The following is a 21559-nucleotide window of genomic DNA, read 5'->3' as shown; positions in this document are numbered from 1 at the left end:
TATTGTATATTATAGATAGCGGGTGAGTGTTACCTGAAAACACTTCATGCCGCTTTACATGTAAAACAAAACATTAACCGAATAATCCGAAGCGTTCTCCCCGAGTCAAGGCACAAGGTTAAGAAATCGGTTCCACTCTCGGAGACGACGGGTATGCTATTGGTGCACTACAAATGTAAGCCGTTGTTGTTATGATAGCGGTGCATGAAGTTACTTGGCAGAACTTCCCTGGATGACATCCCCACAAATGTGACGTCTGCAAAAGCCCGTATGAGCAGGAAGGTAAGATGGATGACCTTTATCTCTGGTTTCAATGGGCAGGTGAGAGTCCATTGAAACTGGATACGTCTCTTTCAGCTACCACTGAAATTGAATTCCCTATGGGTGCATTGTAAAATTATATAGCATTCCATGATCCACAGTTAAAGCCAGGCATGGCCCAGTGAAGTGAATACAGCATTATATACAATGGTGTTTTTGCGAAGTCATCGGTAAAAAAGCTGACACCATCAACTTGCTGCTGCACTTTGGAACCGGGTTTAATCATGGGTGGGTGGACTCTTTATTTAGCACTGCAATATGTGGTATTAGCTCAAAGACAGGATGCAAGTTTTTGCCATCCGAGCCATCTCTCTGTCATACATGCATTTACTCTGACTGCAAGTGATCTGCTAAGCTTGTAAAATAGAAAATAAAACACCTAAACATTTTTAATTGCGAATAACCAAGTGTACCCATGTGTTAGGACATTAAACCCCATAAGGTATTGGTGTCACCTGAAAAAAAACACTGCAGAGGGGAAAGGGAAGGCACCTCAAATGCCCTTCCCTAGTTATGGATCATTAGCCTTGTGGAGGGCGGCACTGTGATATGAAGAGGGGGAGAGGGATTGGAGGGGATGGAGGGAGCTGGAGCCATGGACCTGCCACTTGCTTACAGAACTTGACAGTCAGACCCATGTATTATACCAGGACAAAATAAAAATAAATCTTAAAACTGAAAAGCTTACGTTCATAAACACAAAAAAATGCGACATTTGATAGAAAAATATCACTTTTATTATTTCGTGGCATTTGCACGTTCATTCAGTATAATAGAAAAATAAAAAGCACATTTTCAGTTGGTAAAACAAAGTACAGTACAACATTTTATTGCACACTTTCGCACAGAGCGAGCGGTAGGAGCGTACTCGAGCCGTGGCACTCGCCCGCCTCACAAGCCCTGCACGCTTTAGAAACATGAACACCGCGACGGTGACGAGCCAAGGCACCGGTCGTATCACCGTGGTGCATTCACCACCGTTCTCGTCAATGTTTTACACGGTGTCTGGAATTTAAGCGGATTTCTGAATCGCGATAAGATTAGGCTCGGACTCAATAAAGGTATCTGCTCATAATAAAGGAGAATGCAGAAACGATGGGTAATGAGCCAAGGTGAAGGCAGTCAGATAAACCCAGGCAGTGTGGGGACCGAGAGGAGGTGGTCTGGTGCGGTGCAGGTAGTAAAGTGGCAGGAGCGGCAGAGTAGTACAGTTAATGTTACGGAAGGAGCTGAAGTTGGTACATCAGAAATTAACATTTTTTATTGCCGTTTGGAACAATGCTGTTATCAGTGCATCACCCTGTCAAACAATAGCTCTGGCACTACCTGTGAAGTCACGTCAAAAACCCTCTTTATACACACCAGGGGCACACCGTGCAATGCCCTGAGAAGACTGTTCATCCCCAAGCTTGCTTTAAGTTCAAGCCCTGGGAGGTGGAATATTTTTCCAAAAATGGAAGAAGAAAAAAACCAAATATAACGTGATAATCTGAGACCTTCCAGACACTACACCTGAGAAACCGGTTTAATCCTCGGGTAGCAGACACCTAAATTAAACCCCACGATCTCAGCGGTGCCGACAAAGCGCCCCGAACCCAGAGTGAACTTAATCTTGATTTGAATTGTTCACCTCTCGTCACCAATGAAAATTGACCTACAAATACAATTGTGCACACCGACGTCACGAATGTCTGCTGGGGGACGAGACGGGAAGCACGGTGGGGGTGGCGAGGCAGGCCCCATCACAGTCTCCTACCTCTGGATCTGATGAAGCTCTGCAGGTCGGAGGCCCCACCGCCGCCGCCACCACCACCATCACCACCGTCGTCGCCGACGCCCACCCTCAGCTCGTAGCGAAACGCCGCCACCTTCCTGCTGATGTCCGTCTGCGGCGTGGCCTGCACGAAGATGGCCAGCGGACGGCCGGGCGCCGCGCGCAGGCAGTACGTCCTGTTGGCGCGCGCGTCCCGCTCGCTCATCACGAGCTGCAGCGCGCCGTCTCGGTCGGCGTACACGCTGGCGCCGCGGAAGCCCTCGGAGGGCTTGATGCAGGCGACGGCGGCGGCCGCCCCCGGGAAGGAAGGCGGCACGTTGGGCTTGAGGACGAGGCGCAGCGCGCCGCTCGGGTAGAGCCACTCGATGGAGCCCTCCGAGCAGCGCAGGTAGAGCTGCTCCACGGACCGCGAACCAGGCTCGTGCGTCAGGCCGCTGGGAGTGGCGCACGGAGGAGAGGGAGCGTTAGCGACTGGGGGCATGGGTGATGGTTTAAAGCACCCCCCGGAGGGAGTCAATGCGTTGTCGTGATTCAGGGTTGCGACTTGATTTGAGTAAGGATGGATTATATTTGTTTGGCTTGTTTTTAACCCACTTGTGTGATTCTCAGGGTCATGTCGTCGGGCCACTGGTAGTAAAGAGGCAGGAGCGTTATCAGCTAGGGAGATGGGTAATTGTTCAAGAATGCCTGGAGCAATTGCATAAATCGTCACGATTCACGGTTAAATTTTAATTTAAGCTAGTTTTACCGTTCTTGTTTGTAATGTTTCTCTAGCTCGTGTATCAGGCTGCTGGTAATGGGACACAAAGAGGGAATTGTTTTAGTGACTAAGGGGATTGGGCAACAGTTCAACTTCCTGGAGCGATTCGATTAATTATCAAATTCAGTGTTAAATCTTGATTTGAGTGTTGTGATTTAAGAATAGATTTCTTCTGCGAAATAAACTGAATAAGGTGAATGCAATGTAATACACAAACATGAAAATAAAATCATTACAAAGCATGTTACATTTACCTATTTACCTATGCTCTAAACGCACATTTTGATAAACATTACAAACCACCCTGAATGCACCCAATCTCTTTGGATGTCAGAAGATGAGCCGATTTGAGCCTGGCTAGTACTTGCACAAGAGACCTCCTTGAAATACCATGTGTTGTAGGCTTGGACTGAGGTGGCCAGGCAGATTATGGCAACAGAGCAACGGGTTATTTAATCCATCTGTGCAGAGCTTTCAGTGCCACCTTCTCATATTGCATGGGCTTCCAACGTCTCATTAAAATGGCATCAACAAAAACAACCAAATGCCAGAATAACCCTGAACATGAATCTTGAAACTTAGTATGAGGCTTTCCTGGGCAAATAATTTTCCAATATCATAACAGTGATTATTAATTCCACGGGACACCTGATGCACCATGAGGAGACGTGAAGAGTGAAAAATGTATCGTTGCTCCTTCAGTAAGCATTCCCTCGGACCCCTCACAAAGTATATTGGTTTTCCCGGCGAGCGAGGCTGCAGTAATTAAATTCTTCGTCTTGGCTTCTCTAAGCCGTCTCCAGGACTTTAAAGACAAAAGTCCGTTCCGTCGCCAAGACAATGAATGGGGCTCTCCCGCCGCTCCACCAAAAAGAATTCATTTACGTCGGCTAGTTTGGGCGCGCAAACCGAACGCGCCAAATTACAACAACAAAAAACACCACCACCATTTTTCTTATTTTTGTAATTACTGCTTTTAAAAGAAGCCAGACTGAATTGAAAAAAAAGTTGACAAGCCACAGTTTTACTTTGCAAACATTGCTTTCGGTACTGTGCAACAGATAGCAGATTAATTCAAAGCCGAACTTACTGGCTAATTATCTTAATATCACACACACACAATCAAAATATGCAAATATAACAGTCTATTTTTCCCCCAACAATCGACTCTACCATGATGTACACCCCAAACCGGTTAAGCTATCACTCGGCGCCGTTATTTTTAGCCGTGGTCAGGATTCAAACTCAGATCGCCAGGTTCAGAGCGCGTATCACTGTGCCACCGGTCAATATGTACAGTATATAATCATTATACTGTTAAAGACAAATTGCAAACGTCATCTCTGTGCTCATTACCACTGCAAAACAGCATCACGCTCATATGAGGTGCCACATTGCATCTGCGCAGGGGAGGGCTCCTAGAGTCTGGCTTTAAATGACATGTGTCTGCATCTTTAAAAGCTCCAGCTGAGAGATTCCAACAGAACGACTTTTCCAACAAACCACCCAACGAACATCAGTGGTCGTACCTTGACCGTCCCTTCCACTGGACTCGTCTTTCAAACGTCTGTTTGTACAGACGCCTGTCTGTACAGAACTTCTCTGCTGTGTCTGCAACTCACTGCCCTCGTCTCACAGTCTCTTGCCTGCATGCTGCTGTATTATATTCTCATCCTACAGCCGTCTCCTGGCTTGTTATCTATCGTGTAAGATGTCTCTTACCATGCATGTCTCTTGTCCGTCCCTCCCAGACTAATCTGGATGCCCCCTTCTCTTGACCTCCCTTTCCCTGACCCTCCCGGCTTCACGTCCTTTTCTGTACCTTGTTCCCTCTAAGATTGAGTACATTCGTCACGCAGTCGCTCACAACAGTCACAAGCAGGCTACAATAATTATTCTCACGACCGCCAGTTGAGAGTGGGCTTGCACCACCTATGGAAACGAGCACTGCACTCTCCTGCACGGCTGACTACGTACGGTGCGAAAGAAGTTAAACATACGTATACAACATCGCGTGTGGACGTGTGCGCGTGCAAAGATCTTTCATACCACACTGCCCCAAAATTACAGGGCGATCCATGTATAGATACCCTGCCGATGAATGACCCCCTCCAAACTTTCGTCTCATCAGGTGATCCAATGCCCTGTACGGGATTGTGGCTCAGCCTCTCTTACGAATCACCTTGAATTTGAGACTCATTGCTACGTCGCGGAATCGTGAGAGATTGCCGACGACTTGGGGAGGCCTTCATCCAGCAGTGAACTGGTTGATGATGATGATGATGGTGAACGCCATGCGATTCGTAACCGCACTCGCAACGTAATTCGCGATTTCAAACAACGACGCTGCTTAGAACGGTAATTATAACCGACCCCCGTAGCTGCTTCGAAATTAAATGCGGTCCTCTCTATAATTATTGCAGTGTTCTTTTAACGGGGTATCTATACATAGATCGCGCTGTACAACAACAACCACCACCAACAACACCGCCAAACTTTTTTTTTAACCAACTGTGAGTGGCTTGAAAACTCCACTGTGTTTGCGAGCACCTCTCACCTTCCCCTCCAGCTGCACTGGTCCGCCGAGTACTCCGCGCTCCCAGTCGCAGCACACAGCAGCAACATCAGCAGCAGCAGCATCAGCTGGAGCAGCATCATCAGCTGCAACTCCATCGACGACGTTGATCTTGTTGATAATGGTGGTGGTGGTGATGATGTTGATGATGCTGACGATGGCTAACACATGGGCTCGTCCAGTGCTACCTTCCCCAGTGCATTCCGACGCAACAGCAGCAGCAGTAGCGGCATCGGCAGCAGTAGCATCGGCAGCATTGGCAGCAATCGCGTCAAGAGCAGCCACCGTTTGCGCAGCGCTCAGCTGATGCTGCTGGCAAGACGAGGCGGAGGCTCCGCCCATCTCCATGCCATGCCCCGCCCATCTCCATGCCATGCCCCGCCCATCTCCATGCCATGCCCCACCCATCTCCATGCCATGCCCCGCCCATCTCCATTCAATGCCCCACCCATCTCCATGCCATGCCCCGCCCATCTCCATTCAATGCCCCACCCATCTCCATGCCATGCCCCGCCCATCTCCCCGCCATGCCCCTCCCATCACACATAATTATGTTAATCAACCCCTCCCCCCCGTCTCTCTCCTTCCCCCCCGTGTTGCGTGTGTGGGAGCGGTGATGTAGCGGGTAGCGCGCTGCGCTACGAACCCGGCTACCCGAGTTCGATTCCCGCTCACGGCCAACACCGGTAACAATTATCTGAACCGGTCCTGGGCCTCCCCTAGGTGCACTCAGCCTCAAATGAGTACCTGGTTCGGTGTGTAAACATCGTCACTGGGGAGACAAAGGCGGTCGGGCGTGTGGTTCTGGCTACCCACCCCTTCGTGAACCGTTCCGGCATTCGTAGGTGCTCGCAAGCAGCACTTGCCCCTACAGTCTGTTAATGCTATACGGGGGATCTTTGTCTTTGGAGAGGTGGCGTAGTGATGAGCGCAACGAGTTAACCAGAGTTGTTCTCGCCCAGCCATTGAAAACATTCGTGGCGATATCTGAACCGATTATGGATGTCCCGTTGGTCGACTCAGCCTTTTAATGAGTGTCTGGTACGGTGTATATAAAAAAAAATCACCATTGGGGAGACAAAGGCGGTCGTGTGTTGTGACTAGATTATGCTTGATAACAACACTTACCCCCAAGAGTATACAAGGCCTAAGTGGGGGCTGGGTGGGTTCTTTGTATACACATTCTCCGGGGCGGACCGGTGGTTAGCGCACTGCACCGTGAACACAGCCTCCTGAGTTTGATTCCCGATCCTGCCCCCTCTCCCGAGACTCCTACCCACACGCCCCTTCACCAAAATGCGTTGACCAGCGTGGTGAAGTATGGTCAAATAACCCAGTGACCCACCGACGTGGGGAGGAAGGGGCTTTAAAATGACAAACACCGCACACGCGTGTGTAGGAAGTGTTGAGAAATTTAGATTGTTGCTTCCACACTCGGGACATGGCGTTTTCACTATCCGAGGCTCACCTGATAGATTGTGTGCACAGGTGGCCTCAGCGTCACCTTCGATAGCTCAGTTGGTAGAGCGGAGGACTGTAGTGGCTCATCGCCGTTGGGCATCCTTAGGTCGCTGGTTCAAATCCGGCTCGAAGGAGGCTACTTTATTTTAATTTAATATTTTCTTTTCCATCTGTTTTAACGTCGCTATTTATTACATTCATGTAAATGTGTTTGTACATTCCATTTTAATATTTTTTTTAATGTTCAGTTAATGCCAATAATGTGTTACAGTCGATGTAATTTCGTGCCGTGGGATTTTAATTGAGAGTGCTTCATCTACCACGCTGCTCGGTGTGGGATGCTCTGAAGTTGGCGTGCAAAAATGACGTCACGCGATTTGTAACGATTGTTGACCCCCCCCCCCCCCCCCGTTGTCACACGGCGTCACAAAAAGTCAGACCCCCCCCCCTCAAATATGACGTCACAAAGCTCTGCCCCCCCCCCCCCAAAAAAAAAACATGCTTCAAATCGCTTTAAACTATTGTCATTGTAGTGCGTATTCAATGTGGCGCTGCACTCTGATGTTGTAGGAGAAAACGTTTATTAAAAAGTCAATTTAATTAAGTAGAACGTTTTGTCTATATTTATTTAAAGTTGCGCATTTTGATGTGACGTCACATTTCTCAAACCCCCCCCTCGTCACACATCGTCACAAATGTCTGACCCCCCCCCCCCCCGAGGTGCGTGACGTCATTTATGGACGTCCCCTTGCCACAATGCCACCCTGCTGTCCACAGTGTATCCCTGTACAGCCTATAACACCTGTGGTGCATGGTTGGTCCCCACTATCCAGGCTCAAGTCCTTGAAGAGGAAGCTCCCATTACGGTAGAGTGAACACATCAGAGAGCTCCGCAGCACACTCGCGCAGACCTGTTAGAACCAGCGGGTAACTCTGCCATTTCAAATATCCCATGCAAAAATGTTTTCACTCAAATACTTTAACCACAACCACAATGCCTCTACAGATGGAGAGACGTTAAACTACCCGCACCCATTCATTCTAATGCCAAGCACGTCATTGCTACTGTAGGTACAGCTGTCAAAATTGTAAAACACATACAGTATATATATCCCACCCGGGACAATGAGGGAGGCAACCGGCTGATGTGCTCAACAGCTGGGCCGGGTAAAGAATTGCCTTTCACTTGTCTAACCTGTATCGTGACGTCCCACCGACACACCCTTTACAACCTGTACAGCCACACAGGTAGATTTGGATGTTTCGAGAAGAAGAAAAATAAACATCAATATTTAGTTTTTTACATAATGGACGTTTTTGTTTTGATAATATTGGTCGCGAAAGCCTTCGTGTTAAACTGACTAACATCATTTTTGTGTGGGGGGGGGGGGGGCGTAATTATAGGGGAAATGACGGTCCACTTTTAAACACTCGCGACCCAGTGCAGAATGCAAAATTGGGGGGGGGGGGGGTCCCTTATTTCACCATCCACATGCCTCATGGCACGGGTCAAAATGTCCCCTTATTTGCCCCACCCTCTGGACGGCCACGCTCGCAATGGACAAAGAGAATTGATTTTCTCGGTGTGAGGACAAGACTGATGCTGTAGATTTTGACGAGCATGTGTGGGGGTGGAGGGGAGAAAGAATGTGTATTATTAGTACTGTAGTATCGTATTTCATTGATATTGACGAGAGTAAAGTAAGTGGGCTTGTACAGGACACGTGGCTTGCAAGGGATGATGGCCCGTGGTTTAAGTATCATGATGGAGTGGCAGCCAATGAATGGAATGCGTCCGAGAGGATGTTGACTGAGGAGACGGAGCAATGAAATCAGCAGGTGCAGTCTCAAGTGAGTACCTGGCGCGGTGTGTAAACATCGCCACTGGAGAGACAAAAGGCGGCCGGGCGTGGTGTTGGGGACACCCACCCCCTCGTGTGCCGTGCCGGCCCTCATGGGTGCTCCTCGCAAACAGCACTTTCCCCAACAGTCTCAGGCTATGCAGATGTTCGCGGTTCGAATCGGGCCGCCTTGGTTCTCTCAGCAGGCGTTTACAATGGGTGCTTCACAGTGGGTCAGTCTAACGCGTGGATGTTTAGGATCCCCCTGATGTCATTCGAAAGGAGTCAATCCATTAAATGCCGGGGCATTGGTCCAAATTTTCGCAAATTTGAACAAAAAATCCATCAAGTTGCTCCACTGGGATTACACACGGCAAACATTGGCCACGACAGTACTGTGAAAATACTGCAGAGTATGGGAAACGTAGCGCTTTCGTGATAGAACTGCTTTTTGTGTGTTTAGTTTGTTGTCCTTCCCCTGCACCTCGGAAGAGCACGGTCGGCTACGTACGGTGTGAAAGAAGTTCAACATACATAGCATTGCACTGTAAGGATGGCATGATTACCAAATGTGCTCAACGATTACGATTACATTGCAGGATCCTGAGAGGTGGCGGCGACTTGAAGAGACCTTCATTCAACAGTCGACTCACCCTGGATAATGATGATAATGATGATATATTAACGTGGACGATATATTTCAAGTTGAACCTGGTGGGCATTGCTGTCCTGCCTTCGATAGCTCAGTTGGTAGAGCGGAGGACTGTAGTGGCTGGTCGCTGTTGGGTCATCCTTAGGTCGCTGGTTCAAATCCGGCTCGAAGGAAGCATTATTTTTTAAAAGAGAAATTAAACAGTAGCAATGTTTCACGTTGAGGATACATTTCAATTTTTGTTACAGGAAGAAAAACCTGTTTGGTCTTAATTTGTATATGCAACCCTTTTATCTATCCACTGCTGGATGAGGGCCTCCCAATGTCTGCGCAGGTTGTGAGAGTTATTTGGCCATACTTTACCACGCTGGTCTATGCGTGTTGACGAAGGCGTAGAGCATAAACGTGGGGCCATAGAACTGTACAGTACAACAATGTATTTGTTTTACAGTGCCCTCTGCTGCTCATAATTTGTGGCCTTGCCGCAGCCTGTAACAACCTGTTGCGCATGATGCATGATCGCCCATCTAAGCAGTGTTCAGGCTCAACCCACCGTCATAGGCTAATGTTGTTCTCGTCATTCCATAAACATGTGCCTCAGTTGAACCTCACATACATTCCCATGCGTGTTTGCTCCAAAGTGCCACGTAGCCTAATTTGTTTATTCACTCAGCTACAATTACAGTGGAAACACGCACAAGTGCACTCCACACCCACGTTGTCTTTACTTTTCGGAGCAGGGGGATTCAATTTCAAAAACGAGTCTCCGAGAGTGACATCCGGAAACAGCAAGTGCTTAAAAGGGCATCCATTAGCGTAAAAAGATACAATTAATTTTGGTTGTCAAGCATTCCGATTTGTAGAAATGCTTTCATTTACTTTTCACACCTTAAAGAAGTTGATGCATTCTACACACATTAAAATTCAGCGTATGGGAAAACATTAAAAGTTGTGGGTGCGTGTAATCGCACGCAATCATTATCACCCGTATTGATCTGTTACACAGTTAATAAGTTACTCACGGTCAAATAGACCTTCACGACGTATGACGACCTCGGCTTATCTCTGGCGGCACAGCTTTTCTTTCATCTATTGTCCTTTTGCCAATGCCATCCCCCACTGCGTTATCACCGTATCGTGTCAGGAGGCGCAGTATCCATTTGGAAAAGTGCAGGCCAGCCGCTGAGGCGTCACACGGTGGCGAGATGTTAACTAGCTCGCCTGGTATACAGGAGGGCATGGAGTTCGATCCCAACCCTAATGATGCCTGTATATTTGGAGTTTGCACTTTCTCCCTGGAGTCGCATGGATTTTTCTCTGGCTCCTCCGGTTTTTCCCTCCACATTTTGAGTATTTGGCTGCTATACATCTCCACATGGGAAGCCACTGAGTTGAGCTTTTATTTGACAGCCAGGTCGCTTCTGAAAAAGAGCTCAATAGCTCAGTGGGCCTTACTTGGTAAAATAGTATATATAGTTTCGTTTAGTTCACAGCTATCTCCTGGCTAAATATATTTCGTAAAAAAGCAATACCCCGCTGTTCAAAATTCACTGACGTTACCGGGAATGCACCCAGTCTCATCAAATCCACGGTACGGTAATAAGCAGAGTCAAGCCTGGATAGGGTTTGGACAGTTGATCGCCACGTGCTGCAGGCCGCGCGGCTACATGATGCGCAATGCAGCAACATCCATTGTACTGGGCACTACTTTGCTCAAACACCAATGCTGCCCGCCTTCGACAACCCGCATTGCTTAAATAATCCCCACAACCCACACTGTGTGGAGAGGCCCTCGTCCATAAGTGGATTGACAAAATGGGCTGTGCATGTCCAGGCTGACCAATGTGTGCCACACGAGTTCATAATCACAATACAACTCCTGCAATTAGTACACACATTGTCAAATGTCTATCGGTGTCTCTGGACAATAAGCGTTACAATTTTGGTCGTTTAAAAACACGTGTTGCCGCGTAACCCCATTGTCAACTGGACCAGGGAGACACTGAACTTCTGTTACGAACGAAAGGGACGGCCATATCGACACGCACGCTTGTGTGTTGTCAAATTCATAGTGGCAATTACAAGTGGATTACAATCGGTGATGTGGTTGAGTCAAGCGCAAAGCAGTCTAAGCAAGACAGCATGCATACTCTTTGGTTTTTTCGGTAAAGTCACGTAGGTAAAAAATGTAAATTAATGAAATTAAATCACGACGTTTCGGAAGCAATACAAGCCTCCGTCATCAGGTGTAACCGGTCCAGTACGCTACAGCAATTTTACTGGAGCGGTTACACCTGATGACGGAGGTTTGTGTTGCTTCCGAAACGTCGTGATTTAATTAAATGTATTTAAATTTTGTACCTACATGACTTTACCGAAAAAACTAAAGAGTATGAATCCTTGCAGTCACGAAAACATCAAATCTAGAATTAAGACAGCATGCACTTAAAAATTCAACACTGTGTATATCATCATCGCCACCACAATCCATACATGGACACATAGCCCGTAGGTGTCCACTGTACATTTCGTCATTTGTTTCCACTTTCCTCTGTCTTGTGCCAATATGCGCAAGTAGTGCCACATCTAAAAAAATATTGGAAAATCATCATTCACTACTGTACTGTGCCCAGTGCCAGTCAAGGACAATATATCTGGCACTGGAACAAAAAAACCAAAATCAAACAATACACATTGGGTTACAAATAAAGTAACCGTCCCAACAGACATCTTTAGGTCACTGTAATTCAAACCAAGGAAACCACGTCCCAGTGGCTTTGCGTTTCATTTGTTCTGCTCAGGTTCTCCTGGCTTGGAGCTACCGTGGGCGCCACGGTGGCGAGATGTTAACTATTTCGCCTGATATGCAGGAGGTTGGGAGTTCGATACCGACTCTGACTCCTGTACTATTTGGAGTTTGTGTGTCTATCTCCCCGTGGTCACGTGGATTTGTATCCGCGTCCTCCGGGTTTCCCACTCCACATTTAGAAATATGCGTTTGGAGTATTTGCCCGTGATACATTTCCATAATATAGGTTTTGTTGGGTTAGATCGCGTGAAAATAAATTTGTCGTTAAACCCGCCACCACCCGACGCAGGCAATTAGTAAGGTTTGTCACGTAAACAGAAGATGCCAATTCGTTACTAGTACAGCACACCGGTGTGTTGGAGAGCAAATCCACGACATTTACAATCTGAGTACGACGTTTTGCCAGTCATTACAACTAGCATCATTTCGCTTTTCTGTTTACGTGACAAACCTTACTAACTTGTTGTGTCGGCTGATGGTGGGTTTAACGACGCATTTATATTTACGCGACCTAATCCAAAAAAACGATATTGTGGATGACATATGTCTCGAAAGCCTACGTGTTCAACTAACATTTTCACGTGATAAGCCACTTCGTTAAGTAATAATTTGTGGCCAAGTCGCTTCTGAAGAAGAGCTGCAGAGCTGAGTGGGGCCTGATTTGGTAGAAAAAAAGGTAAAAAACAGTTAGCACCATGAGACAGCTCACTGCTCAAATCATGGGCTTACATAAGTGTAGCGTCTCTCTGTACGAGTATTTACACAGCATATACTGTATGTCAGAACACTGACTAAGGCAGTCGGCGTTGCATGCTGGTACTTGAATCTGTTGCGCAGAACACGTAACGAATGATTACAAACCTCCCTAACACACGTGACTATATGCGTGTATATTGAGCTCGAAGAACGGATATGAATCGACGAATGCATGCACCGTTACACGCATATAAAATATAATGCAATTACGCATAATAGACTCAAAGTTCGATCCTTTAATGGGTGTAGATATCCTGCACGTTAGCAATTTTTACCGTTTTTCAGCTGCAGTTGAGTCTCGAGGCAGCAAGTGCCTTCACCTGTCTCGATACAAATGCAGAATAAAAACAAAGAACATAGGTCCCCGTATAGCCTCAATCGACTGTTGGAACAAGTGCCGTTAGCGAGCCCCTATGAAGGCCGGCACGGCACACGAGGGGGGTGGGTGACCAGCACCAGGCCAGCTTGCCTTTGTCTCGTTTGAGGCTAAGTAGACCCAGGGCAAGGCGTAGGACCGGTGCAAATACTCTTCAGTGCCCTAACCGCGACACTACCGCTCACAACTTAAAAAAGACAACGACACTCAAACACGTGCACGTGCACGCGCGCGCATATTTATTTGTTTAAAGGGAGAAGAGGCCAGACAGGCGATTGTGGAATTTGGGGGAGTCAGGGTTTGTGGGAGGAGAGTGGGAGGGGATAATCTGGGGGTGCGTGGGAGAGTAGAGGCGGCGACACCTGTGCTAACGAGCTGATAATGGGGGAGGAAAGAAAACAAGTCAGAATCTTTACTTAGACTCGAGGAATCCGATGAGCTCTCAAGCTATTTTTCACAAATGTCCAGTATGGGCACGGGGTCAGCAGGTTACAACAGCAAACAATTTTAAAAAACTATAGGGGTGCAAATTAGAGAAAATGGTAAGCAAGTCACACACAAAAAATACATGAATTAAATATGAGTTAGATACAGTAATAGCCCGATTTACGTCTCCCCCTTTTTACGTCGTTTCGAAAATACGTCGTCACCTGATGAATACCGCGACCCGATTTGCGTCGCCTCAACCCGCGCGTATGTCGCTGGCAGCATCGTCCACCATTTCTCGTAATCCGTCACCTCGCGGCCTTCGTCTCAACCACCCACTTAGCCTGGTAATCGCCTCAGATTAACGTCGTTTCGATGTTCGTCGTCGCAACTTTTCGGGAACGCATCCCCGACGTAAAAAAGCCCGGGGTATTTCTGCACGCGGCTCGACCTTGAAACAGGTGCGACAGGTGCGTGCACACAACGAGATGCGCCAGAACGGTTCTCCGTGCTGTCGCTGAAAGTCGTGCTGCTAAAATAAAAACAACAGCGAGGATGACAAAAAGAAACGATTTTTGTTCCCCTTAAAATACGAAATGTTTGAATTCTAAACGAGTTGCTATTGCGTGTCATTCGTGTGCGACTGTGGTCACCAATGTCAAAGCATGGATAAATTAGTATGGTATTGTTCTTGCTGATCAACTCCCAGCCATACAAAAACAATAATATCATAGCCTTTGGTTCTTTCGGTAAAGTCACGTATAAAGAAAAAATAATAAAGTAAATTATTATTTAATTTATTATTTATAAAATAATCAATTAAATGATTGTTTCTTTTATTATTGTTATACGTGCCTTTACCGAAAGAACCAAAGAATAATTCCTGCAGTCACGAAAGCTCCAAAGTTAAGATTAATATCATAGCCGTCAACCCATACGGTTTACTCCGTATTCTTGTACAGGGAAATCGAGTTGTCAGGTCCATACGGCGTACAGCCGTTTCAATCCGGGCAAAAAAAATGTCTATCTGTTTGTGTTTCCCCCCCCCCTTGTGATGGGACTTTGTAGGATGAACGTTGAGATTTATAAGGGCACGTGGTGACCAATACGGTCTGAATTTGTCTGTAATAAGGTAGGGCACTGATAAGGGGTTGACAGTTATGCAAGTTTTTTATTTAAAGCTTTCGTGACTGCAGGGATTCATATTCTTGGTTCTTTCGGTAAAGTCACGTAGAAGGGAAATAAAGAAATAATAAAAATATTGTTTTTTATATATATTGTATTTCCCTTCTACGTAAGATACACTAATAGGTATGCAAGTCCTCGGTTCTGAAACCATCCGTCGCTCACTCACACTGCACCCTTTTTAGTTCTTGCCAAACACAGTCGTCTACCGATTGTGAGTTTACCAGCCACGGCGTCGGCGGTACGATGTGACTTTGGCAGGAATGTAGACCTACAATGCCCATTGCAACTGCATGCCCTCAAATGCGTAGCAGAAACTTAAAAGGTGACCACATTTCGCATATGTTTGCGTTTGGCGTTAGATGTCTGTATGTAATTATAAAAAAACATTGCTCAGTACACATTTTGAAACAGCCGTGTTGTTGTAACAAGGGACATATTTGCGTTCCACGTCAAATGTGTAATGTGTGATTGTTCACCATCATCATTCATTTACGCTCATGTTTCCAACCACGGCAGCATGAAGGCTTCTCCACACTGTATCCGTCTGTCGTGGGGCTTGTTTGATCATACTTTAGTTTCCTGCGCCTCCCATTAGCACGGTTGGCTACGTACGGTGCGAAAGATGTCCAACAGGCACACTTCACTACTCCGACCAGAGTCAGGCTGTCACCGCTCGCCGATGTGAACCGTGGCTGGGACTCGCACTCAGCCCCCACCACGTTCATAACGCAGTTGGCGTGAAAACCACCATGCAACCGATTTCACCCGCACCACACATTATGTTACATTATTCTCTCCTTATTCGCTTGAGATACGCGCGTGAATTGCAAATTTCTCGGATAATATTAGCCTAAGAAAATGTTTTTTAAAATGAATTCCCTTAAATAAATACGTAAATGAGCTATTGAATACATGGAAAGTATCACAACACATCTCTTTATCTCATAACTTTATCCCTCGTCACTTTCTCGCATCACAATTCTCTCTCATCACTTTATCTCATCACTTTATTTCTCAAGCATTCCGATTTGTAGAAATGCTTTCATTTACTTTTCACACCTTAAAGAAGTTGATGCATTCTACACACATTAAAATTCAGCGTATGGGAAAACATTAAAAGTTGTGGGTGCGTGTAATCGCACGCAATCATTATCACCCGTATTGATCTGTTACACAGTTAATAAGTTACTCACGGTCAAATAGACCTTCACGACGTATGACGACCTCGGCTTATCTCTGGCGGCACAGCTTTTCTTTCATCTATTGTCCTTTTGCCAATGCCATCCCCCACTGCGTTATCACCGTATCGTGTCAGGAGGCGCAGTATCCATTTGGAAAAGTGCAGGCCAGCCGCTGAGGCGTCACACGGTGGCGAGATGTTAACTAGCTCGCCTGGTATACAGGAGGGCATGGAGTTCGATCCCAACCCTAATGATGCCTGTATATTTGGAGTTTGCACTTTCTCCCTGGAGTCGCATGGATTTTTCTCTGGCTCCTCCGGTTTTTCCCTCCACATTTTGAGTATTTGGCTGCTATACATCTCCACATGGGAAGCCACTGAGTTGAGCTTTTATTTGACAGCCAGGTCGCTTCTGAAAAAGAGCTCAATAGCTCAGTGGGCCTTACTTGGTAAAATAGTATATATAGTTTCGTTTAGTTCACAGCTATCTCCTGGCTAAATATATTTCGTAAAAAAGCAATACCCCGCTGTTCAAAATTCACTGACGTTACCGGGAATGCACCCAGTCTCATCAAATCCACGGTACGGTAATAAGCAGAGTCAAGCCTGGATAGGGTTTGGACAGTTGATCGCCACGTGCTGCAGGCCGCGCGGCTACATGATGCGCAATGCAGCAACATCCATTGTACTGGGCACTACTTTGCTCAAACACCAATGCTGCCCGCCTTCGACAACCCGCATTGCTTAAATAATCCCCACAACCCACACTGTGTGGAGAGGCCCTCGTCCATAAGTGGATTGACAAAATGGGCTGTGCATGTCCAGGCTGACCAATGTGTGCCACACGAGTTCATAATCACAATACAACTCCTGCAATTAGTACACACATTGTCAAATGTCTATCGGTGTCTCTGGACAATAAGCGTTACAATTTTGGTCGTTTAAAAACACGTGTTGCCGCGTAACCCCATTGTCAACTGGACCAGGGAGACACTGAACTTCTGTTACGAACGAAAGGGACGGCCATATCGACACGCACGCTTGTGTGTTGTCAAATTCATAGTGGCAATTACAAGTGGATTACAATCGGTGATGTGGTTGAGTCAAGCGCAAAGCAGTCTAAGCAAGACAGCATGCATACTCTTTGGTTTTTTCGGTAAAGTCACGTAGGTAAAAAATGTAAATTAATGAAATTAAATCACGACGTTTCGGAAGCAATACAAGCCTCCGTCATCAGGTGTAACCGGTCCAGTACGCTACAGCAATTTTACTGGAGCGGTTACACCTGATGACGGAGGTTTGTGTTGCTTCCGAAACGTCGTGATTTAATTAAATGTATTTAAATTTTGTACCTACATGACTTTACCGAAAAAACTAAAGAGTATGAATCCTTGCAGTCACGAAAACATCAAATCTAGAATTAAGACAGCATGCACTTAAAAATTCAACACTGTGTATATCATCATCGCCACCACAATCCATACATGGACACATAGCCCGTAGGTGTCCACTGTACATTTCGTCATTTGTTTCCACTTTCCTCTGTCTTGTGCCAATATGCGCAAGTAGTGCCACATCTAAAAAAATATTGGAAAATCATCATTCACTACTGTACTGTGCCCAGTGCCAGTCAAGGACAATATATCTGGCACTGGAACAAAAAAACCAAAATCAAACAATACACATTGGGTTACAAATAAAGTAACCGTCCCAACAGACATCTTTAGGTCACTGTAATTCAAACCAAGGAAACCACGTCCCAGTGGCTTTGCGTTTCATTTGTTCTGCTCAGGTTCTCCTGGCTTGGAGCTACCGTGGGCGCCACGGTGGCGAGATGTTAACTATTTCGCCTGATATGCAGGAGGTTGGGAGTTCGATACCGACTCTGACTCCTGTACTATTTGGAGTTTGTGTGTCTATCTCCCCGTGGTCACGTGGATTTGTATCCGCGTCCTCCGGGTTTCCCACTCCACATTTAGAAATATGCGTTTGGAGTATTTGCCCGTGATACATTTCCATAATATAGGTTTTGTTGGGTTAGATCGCGTGAAAATAAATTTGTCGTTAAACCCGCCACCACCCGACGCAGGCAATTAGTAAGGTTTGTCACGTAAACAGAAGATGCCAATTCGTTACTAGTACAGCACACCGGTGTGTTGGAGAGCAAATCCACGACATTTACAATCTGAGTACGACGTTTTGCCAGTCATTACAACTAGCATCATTTCGCTTTTCTGTTTACGTGACAAACCTTACTAACTTGTTGTGTCGGCTGATGGCGGGTTTAACGACGCATTTATATTTACGCGACCTAATCCAAAAAAACGATATTGTGGATGACATATGTCTCGAAAGCCTACGTGTTCAACTAACATTTTCACGTGATAAGCCACTTCGTTAAGTAATAATTTGTGGCCAAGTCGCTTCTGAAGAAGAGCTGCAGAGCTGAGTGGGGCCTGATTTGGTAGAAAAAAAGGTAAAAAACAGTTAGCACCATGAGACAGCTCACTGCTCAAATCATGGGCTTACATAAGTGTAGCGTCTCTCTGTACGAGTATTTACACAGCATATACTGTATGTCAGAACACTGACTAAGGCAGTCGGCGTTGCATGCTGGTACTTGAATCTGTTGCGCAGAACACGTAACGAATGATTACAAACCTCCCTAACACACGTGACTATATGCGTGTATATTGAGCTCGAAGAACGGATATGAATCGACGAATGCATGCACCGTTACACGCATATAAAATATAATGCAATTACGCATAATAGACTCAAAGTTCGATCCTTTAATGGGTGTAGATATCCTGCACGTTAGCAATTTTTACCGTTTTTCAGCTGCAGTTGAGTCTCGAGGCAGCAAGTGCCTTCACCTGTCTCGATACAAATGCAGAATAAAAACAAAGAACATAGGTCCCCGTATAGCCTCAATCGACTGTTGGAACAAGTGCCGTTAGCGAGCCCCTATGAAGGCCGGCACGGCACACGAGGGGGGTGGGTGACCAGCACCAGGCCAGCTTGCCTTTGTCTCGTTTGAGGCTAAGTAGACCCAGGGCAAGGCGTAGGACCGGTGCAAATACTCTTCAGTGCCCTAACCGCGACACTACCGCTCACAACTTAAAAAAGACAACGACACTCAAACACGTGCACGTGCACGCGCGCGCATATTTATTTGTTTAAAGGGAGAAGAGGCCAGACAGGCGATTGTGGAATTTGGGGGAGTCAGGGTTTGTGGGAGGAGAGTGGGAGGGGATAATCTGGGGGTGCGTGGGAGAGTAGAGGCGGCGACACCTGTGCTAACGAGCTGATAATGGGGGAGGAAAGAAAACAAGTCAGAATCTTTACTTAGACTCGAGGAATCCGATGAGCTCTCAAGCTATTTTTCACAAATGTCCAGTATGGGCACGGGGTCAGCAGGTTACAACAGCAAACAATTTTAAAAAACTATAGGGGTGCAAATTAGAGAAAATGGTAAGCAAGTCACACACAAAAAATACATGAATTAAATATGAGTTAGATACAGTAATAGCCCGATTTACGTCTCCCCCTTTTTACGTCGTTTCGAAAATACGTCGTCACCTGATGAATACCGCGACCCGATTTGCGTCGCCTCAACCCGCGCGTATGTCGCTGGCAGCATCGTCCACCATTTCTCGTAATCCGTCACCTCGCGGCCTTCGTCTCAACCACCCACTTAGCCTGGTAATCGCCTCAGATTAACGTCGTTTCGATGTTCGTCGTCGCAACTTTTCGGGAACGCATCCCCGACGTAAAAAAGCCCGGGGTATTTCTGCACGCGGCTCGACCTTGAAACAGGTGCGACAGGTGCGTGCACACAACGAGATGCGCCAGAACGGTTCTCCGTGCTGTCGCTGAAAGTCGTGCTGCTAAAATAAAAACAACAGCGAGGATGACAAAAAGAAACGATTTTTGTTCCCCTTAAAATACGAAATGTTTGAATTCTAAACGAGTTGCTATTGCGTGTCATTCGTGTGCGACCGTGGTCACCAATGTCAAAGCATGGATAAATTAGTATGGTATTGTTCTTGCTGATCAACTCCCAGCCATACAAACAATATCATAGCCTTTGGTTCTTTCGGTAAGTCACGTATAAAGAAAAATAATAAAGTAAATTATTATTTAATTTATTATTTATAAAATAATCAATTAAATGATTGTTTCTTTTATTATTGTTATACGTGCCTTTACCGAAAGAACCAAAGAATAATTCCTGCAGTCACGAAAGCTCCAAAGTTAAGATTAATATCATAGCCGTCAACCCATACGGTTTACTCCGTATTCTTGTACAGGGAAATCGAGTTGTCAGGTCCATACGGCGTACAGCCGTTTCAATCCGGGCAAAAAAAATGTCTATCTGTTTGTGTTTCCCCCCCCCCTTGTGATGGGACTTTGTAGGATGAACGTTGAGATTTATAAGGGCACGTGGTGACCAATACGGTCTGAATTTGTCTGTAATAAGGTAGGGCACTGATAAGGGGTTGACAGTTATGCAAGTTTTTATTTAAAGCTTTCGTGACTGCAGGGATTCATATTCTTGGTTCTTTCGGTAAAGTCACGTAGAAGGGAAATAAAGAAATAATAAAAATATTGTTTTTTATATATATTGTATTTCCCTTCTACGTAAGATACACTAATAGGTATGCAAGTCCTCGGTTCTGAAACCATCCGTCGCTCACTCACACTGCACCCTTTTTAGTTCTTGCCAAACACAGTCGTCTACCGATTGTGAGTTTACCAGCCACGGCGTCGGCGGTACGATGTGACTTTGGCAGGAATGTAGACCTACAATGCCCATTGCAACTGCATGCCCTCAAATGCGTAGCAGAAACTTAAAAGGTGACCACATTTCGCATATGTTTGCGTTTGGCGTTAGATGTCTGTATGTAATTATAAAAAAACATTGCTCAGTACACATTTTGAAACAGCCGTGTTGTTGTAACAAGGGACATATTTGCGTTCCACGTCAAATGTGTAATGTGTGATTGTTCACCATCATCATTCATTTACGCTCATGTTTCCAACCACGGCAGCATGAAGGCTTCTCCACACTGTATCCGTCTGTCGTGGGGCTTGTTTGATCATACTTTAGTTTCCTGCGCCTCCCATTAGCACGGTTGGCTACGTACGGTGCGAAAGATGTCCAACAGGCACACTTCACTACTCCGACCAGAGTCAGGCTGTCACCGCTCGCCGATGTGAACCGTGGCTGGGACTCGCACTCAGCCCCCACCACGTTCATAACGCAGTTGGCGTGAAAACCACCATGCAACCGATTTCACCCGCACCACACATTATGTTACATTATTCTCTCCTTATTCGCTTGAGATACGCGCGTGAATTGCAAATTTCTCGGATAATATTAGCCTAAGAAAATGTTTTTTAAAATGAATTCCCTTAAATAAATACGTAAATGAGC

At 46.2% G+C, this 21559-nt stretch overlaps 1 protein-coding gene and 2 non-coding genes across 3 annotated transcripts in view; 2 read left to right on the top strand and 1 right to left on the bottom strand.

The window, feature by feature from the left end:
- LOC133347572 (meteorin-like protein) overlaps positions 1–5763 on the bottom strand; it is a 28321-nt gene extending 22558 nt beyond the window's left edge. The window contains exons 1-2 of the mRNA XM_061559942.1: positions 5413–5763; positions 2078–2529 (exon numbers count right to left, since the gene is read on the bottom strand). Coding sequence (XP_061415926.1) covers positions 2078–2529; positions 5413–5528 — 568 coding nt within the window. The 5' untranslated portion in view covers positions 5529–5763. The remainder of the gene's footprint in view (positions 1–2077; positions 2530–5412) is intronic.
- A 1170-nt stretch (positions 5764–6933) lies between these two features.
- On the top strand, positions 6934–7025 carry TRNAY-GUA (transfer RNA tyrosine (anticodon GUA)). The gene is given in 2 exon segments: positions 6934–6970; positions 6990–7025. It is a non-coding gene; the product is annotated as a tRNA-Tyr (tRNA).
- A 2439-nt stretch (positions 7026–9464) lies between these two features.
- Positions 9465–9557, top strand: TRNAY-GUA (transfer RNA tyrosine (anticodon GUA)). The gene is made up of 2 exons: positions 9465–9501; positions 9522–9557. It is a non-coding gene; the product is annotated as a tRNA-Tyr (tRNA).
- The last annotated feature ends 12002 nt before the right edge of the window (positions 9558–21559 follow it).

The sequence above is a fragment of the Lethenteron reissneri genome, chromosome 26 (genome assembly GCF_015708825.2).
Source record: "Lethenteron reissneri isolate LAM-NWPU_2019-01 chromosome 26, ASM1570882v1, whole genome shotgun sequence".
NCBI classification, from domain to species: Eukaryota; Metazoa; Chordata; class Hyperoartia; order Petromyzontiformes; family Petromyzontidae; genus Lethenteron; species Lethenteron reissneri.
This window is presented reverse-complemented; position numbering and strand designations above follow the sequence as displayed.